Source organism: Trematomus bernacchii, unplaced genomic scaffold (assembly GCF_902827165.1).
Source record: "Trematomus bernacchii unplaced genomic scaffold, fTreBer1.1, whole genome shotgun sequence".
Lineage (NCBI taxonomy): Eukaryota > Metazoa > Chordata > Actinopteri > Perciformes > Nototheniidae > Trematomus > Trematomus bernacchii.
In genome coordinates, this window is record NW_022988146.1 from 355,592 (window position 1) to 360,305 (window position 4,714).

The 4,714-nt window shown below is 41.0% G+C and overlaps 1 protein-coding gene across 1 annotated transcript; it reads left to right on the forward strand.

The window, feature by feature from the left end:
• The first annotated feature begins 802 nt into the window (after positions 1-802).
• LOC117475831 (monocyte chemotactic protein 1B-like) lies at positions 803-4,714 on the forward strand. The gene is made up of 3 exons (XM_034122205.1): positions 803-1,871; positions 2,695-2,812; positions 3,309-4,714. Exons 1-3 carry the CDS (start codon positions 1,805-1,807, stop codon positions 3,424-3,426), a joined length of 303 nt encoding a protein of 100 aa, XP_033978096.1. The 5' UTR covers positions 803-1,804; the 3' UTR covers positions 3,427-4,714.

The window sequence follows — 4,714 nt, forward strand, 5'->3', positions numbered from 1 at the left end:
TGAGTCCCCCTTCTCGGCCTCTGCTTTGCCCCTGGGCCGTCCGCCCGAGTCCCCCTTCTCGGCTTCTGCTTTGCCACCGGGCTGTCCACCCGAGTCCCTCCTCCGGTCCCCCTCCATCCAACCTGCTGGACGTTTTGGACTTTGTGTTTTTAGGGACGTCTGGGATCCGTCCCTTAAGGGGGGGGGTAATGTCACGATTTTCATGTCTAGATCTGTCTTTGGTTTCCTGTTTTTATTTTGAAAAGTTTTCACACCCCGTCTTGTCTGTTGCTTCCTGTCTCTGTGTTCCCTCCTGCCTGATTACCTGATTGTGTTCACCTTGTGCCCCTGGGTGTTTCTCAATCGCGAGTAGGCTTGCTTGGTAGAACATGTTTGACGAGCATCTTGCTTCAGAAGCGAGTCAAGAATACTTCCTGACATTTGGAAAACAAAGAGTGGAACAGGCTAGCAAGTGTGCGTCATATGAGAGGCCCCGCCTTACATCTTCCGCCACAGATTTGGGGAAATTGGTCCGTGCGCAAAGCATTGTGGGGATTTTAAGACCGCGGAGTCTACTCATGTTCAGCCTCGATATTTCTCCAAACGGAGTACGCCGGGCTCGGTAGATATGTAGATAAGTATGCTGGAGATTGGAACAGTACTTTGGCGGCACTCGATGACGTAGTATGCTTGAAATAGTGGCTCTGCAGCAGCTTTACTCGACATTGAGAAACACCCCCTGTGTTTTCTCCTCCTTCCTCACCTGTGTCTTGTTTGGGTGATTAGTCTTGTGTGCATTTAAGTTCTGGTTTTTCTGTCTGTCGTTGTGAGATCCTTGTTGTTTTTTTAATGTGTTCACAGGGGAGAGAGTTCTGCTCTTTATGTATAGTTGTATCCTTGAAATAAAGGTATTTTTTCAGTTAATCCTGCATTTGGGTCCTGCCTGCTTTGCTCAACCCTGACAGTCCAGTCGTATCCTTCCATCACATCTTCACGTGGTTTGCACGTTCAAACTCGTCCAAACTATCAAAAGGGAAGTATTCATCTTGGTGTTATTGATATATTGTTACTGTTGTGCAGAGATCCTTGTGAAAATCCATGAGAATCTCCAAACCGGTTTTTCTGCTGTGCTGTTTGACTTCCGTGGCAATGAAATGCCATTCAAACAAGTCATCCCTAATTACCACCAAGACTATTACATCTCTATTTAGAGTCCATTGATACTGTATGATTACAAATAGGAATTTTTGAGAAATGTTTTGTATTAATAGAGATTTCTAGTTGGGAGTTTACAACAAAGAGAAAATGTTTGGGGGATTTATTGTATACAGTAGCTTGTGGCCTTCTTTCCTTTATTAATTGAATGGTTTCATAGCAGAGCGAGAAGATGTACTCAGATCTTGTACTAAAGTAAAAGTAGAAATACCATAGTGTAGTAATACTCTGTTACAAGTCATTACAAATGTAATTTTCACAGTTCCAGTTTATTAAATGTGAGGACTTTTGAAGCATGGGGAAACCACGCTGAAGAGGAAAGTACTTCTTCATTTGAAAACAGGTTTCGTCAGAGAATGGTATTGATTAAGGGAAGTTCAATGGACTAAATATAAACACATACGCAAGAAGCGCCTGGTAACCCCCCCCCCCTCGGTTTGATAAGAGATACTGACACATGACGGTGAAATCCCATGAAGCTGGGGTCTTCCCCCCAGGCTTCTCCTCCACTATAAATGTTGGCGCAGATGGAGAGTGATCACACAGCAGAGAGAACAGGCTCAACTAAGACTTTCACACACTAATACCTAGAGAACACACACTGTTCAGGATGGCTGCTCCTCGTCTCGCTCTGTGTGTGTGTGTGCTGATGCTGGCTGTCTTCACTCTGACTGAAGGTAAGGGAGGCTTCCACATAACACATTCCACCAGTGAAGGAAAATAATCTTATTTTAAATGTTTATGATTTTGGTTTGATAGCAATATATATAAGTCATTCAGTCTGATCAGTTAAAGTTGTTTTTGTTCATTTCTAACATATTTTCTTTTATTATTTTTACAATAAGGCACATTAAGTGAGGCATTCCTCTTACAAAATAAATAATTAAATTGCACAGCTCTCCCACTTTAAATGACCATAATCTGCACATATTTTATTTGTCAAAGAAATGTGTCATTTACTGTGTACTTTACTTGTATTTACTTTTTGGTATATTTGTTGTATATTTATACCTTTTTTTTAAACATTTCATTTTAATTTTAAATAATTGTCTTGTAGTTCTGTATTTGCTCTTTTGTGTCCAACTGAATTCCTTTAACTGTGTAAATGTATGCAGAGTTATACACCAAAGAATATTATGTGTAAACCTACTACTACGACCTTTTAGGTCATATTTCTTGTCGCTGATTTCTGAGTGGCCTGAAAATATTTATTATCCAATGTCAAAGATTGAGAAACTGAGATTTAAAGGTTCCAGCATCAAAAACACTAAGGACTTGTTGAAGCTAAACCTACATTTATTAAAATGTGTATTTCCATTATAACAGCTCACTTTATTAAATGGAAAGCCAGAGTAACACAAGAGTTTCCCCATTTGACAATGGAACAACTGAGCAATGTCACAACCTGTTAAACAAAAAGCAGTATCAGATTGAGCTTTAGGAAGGAAAAAAAAGCCAACATACAAAAGGAACTGAATCTGACTGTGTGTTTGTGTGTAGGTTTGCGTGGTGCTGGCCCGAGGAAATGCTGCTTTAAGTTCAATGAGAGAGAGGTTCCCAGAGGCCGAGTGATCGGCTACGTCAGGACCAGCCAGCGCTGCCCCAACCCTGCCGTCCTGTAAGTACAATACTACACCACAATACTGCACCAACACAGCACCTCAGGAAACTTTCTCAGTTCAGGATAAAGTCAGTCCAGTTTTAGTCTAGATACTTACTTTACCATTAACCTAAATGAAGCTTGGGTTAATAAATACTTTATGTATGCAGCCAAACGTTGTTATATTTTAATTTCTTAATATTTGTTGGTATTTGTTTTAGACACAGAATTTGTTTTAGTAACTTAGTTTCAATTTATTTAATTTCACTACTGAAAAAAAAACCATTCCTGTTATTTTAGCCCCAGATTACAGCACAGTATTGGCTGCAACACTATCACAGATTGCATTATCATAGATGTATTCCTTTGGAGGGGGGCCACGGGGGGGTCCAAGCACAGTGTTACAGGGGTGCTGGACCCTGTTGGCCCCACTAGAACCGCCCAGTCACCTCAGTACTCTGCCTGAATACACCTCCTCAGCATGGAGTCACTGAGGGTCTCTGTGTGTGTGCAGGTTAAGGACAGTGGCAGGTCCACGTCAGCTGTGTGTCCGTCCTTCAGCCCCCTGGGTGAAGAATCTCATCAGCTACCTGGACACCAAAGCCATCCCAGGAGAGACAACCAACCTGTAACCGTGGCGACATCACATCCACTATCAAAGCCTGTGATCTGATGCTGCATCTCAAACTATACCTGTCAAAGCTGCATCTACTACAGATGTGTTACCATATGTAAGGTCTGCAGTACCTCTTGTTAGGTACTAAATATTGTTATTTTTGTAACATGGACCATTTGCTGGAATGAGACAAATGTACACTCCATTTGGTATATTTCTGATTTTTAATTGAATGTATGTGGAACTATTTGTATATTTTTGCTTGATACAACACCCACATAACCGTCAACACTGTGAACTACTGATGCATTGTTATTGGAACTGACTTACCAAAACGTTCTTCACTGTAAAAATGCAATGTCCCGCACTGCTTATCAGTAAGGTATAAGCTACAGTATGTGTAATGCCACTGTTTCTGCAAGGAACCATTGTGACCTTTTCTTCTTGTTTTTGATATATAGTAAAGTGATGATGTTTTGTTCCTATTTATAGTCATATTTTGAATACCTCTACAGATAAGTATGGAATTTGGTTACAAATTATTTATTTCTGTATTCTACTGATTTGATTACCGTAATTTTCGGACTATAAGCCGAGCCTTTTTCCCCATTTTTCGACCCTGCGGCTTATATAACGGTGCGGCTAATCTATGGATTTTTACAGCTAACGGCCACTAGGGGACCTCCTAAATCTATGGATTTTACAGGTTACAGTCCACCACCTTTAACTCTATGGGCTCTATGGCCGGTCCGCGCCCCCCACCTTTAAGCGGCGGGCTCCAGCAGGAAAAGCTGGAGGCCGGAAAAGAGTGAGACAGGTAGCGCGCAAAAGTAAAAGTGGAACCGAGAGTGGTACGAGAGACAGAACGAGAGCAAGACAGACAGACAGACATTACGAGAGCGAGACAGTTTCTGTTTCAGTACATGTTCTGTAGCTACTATTGCACTAAATGGTAACACTTGAATACGTTATGCAAATATGCAACTTGTTTGTTGAAATGTTAATAAATGGGAGCTTCCTCAAACAGCCATCTCTTTCCCGACAATCCCCTCTGTGCACGAACCCTTAGATATGGTAATTAAACATTAAAACACCTGCGGCTTATAGTCCAGTGCGGTTTATATATGTACACATCATTCAATTTAGCTGCTGCGGCTTATATTCAGGTGAGCCTTATAGTCCGAAAATTACGGTATATTGAATTAAAGCATGATAACATGTAATGGTTTGTCTTGGTTATTTTCTTTCTGCTTACCATGGATTAAGTTTCAACGTACACTTACACATTAAAACTCTCTGAACTG

What these genes read in the sequence shown, in the direction of transcription:
- LOC117475831 (XM_034122205.1), top strand. Translation starts at nt 1,805, where the DNA reads ATGGCTGCTCCTCGTCTCGCTCTGTGTGTGTGTGTGCTGATGCTGGCT. An exon ending in TGTCTTCACTCTGACTGAAG is followed by an intron (nt 1,872 to 2,694) that starts GTAAGGGAGGCT and finishes GTTTGTGTGTAG; the next exon opens with GTTTGCGTGGTGCTGGCCCG. An exon ending in TGCCCCAACCCTGCCGTCCT is followed by an intron (nt 2,813 to 3,308) that starts GTAAGTACAATA and finishes GTGTGTGTGCAG; the next exon opens with GTTAAGGACAGTGGCAGGTC.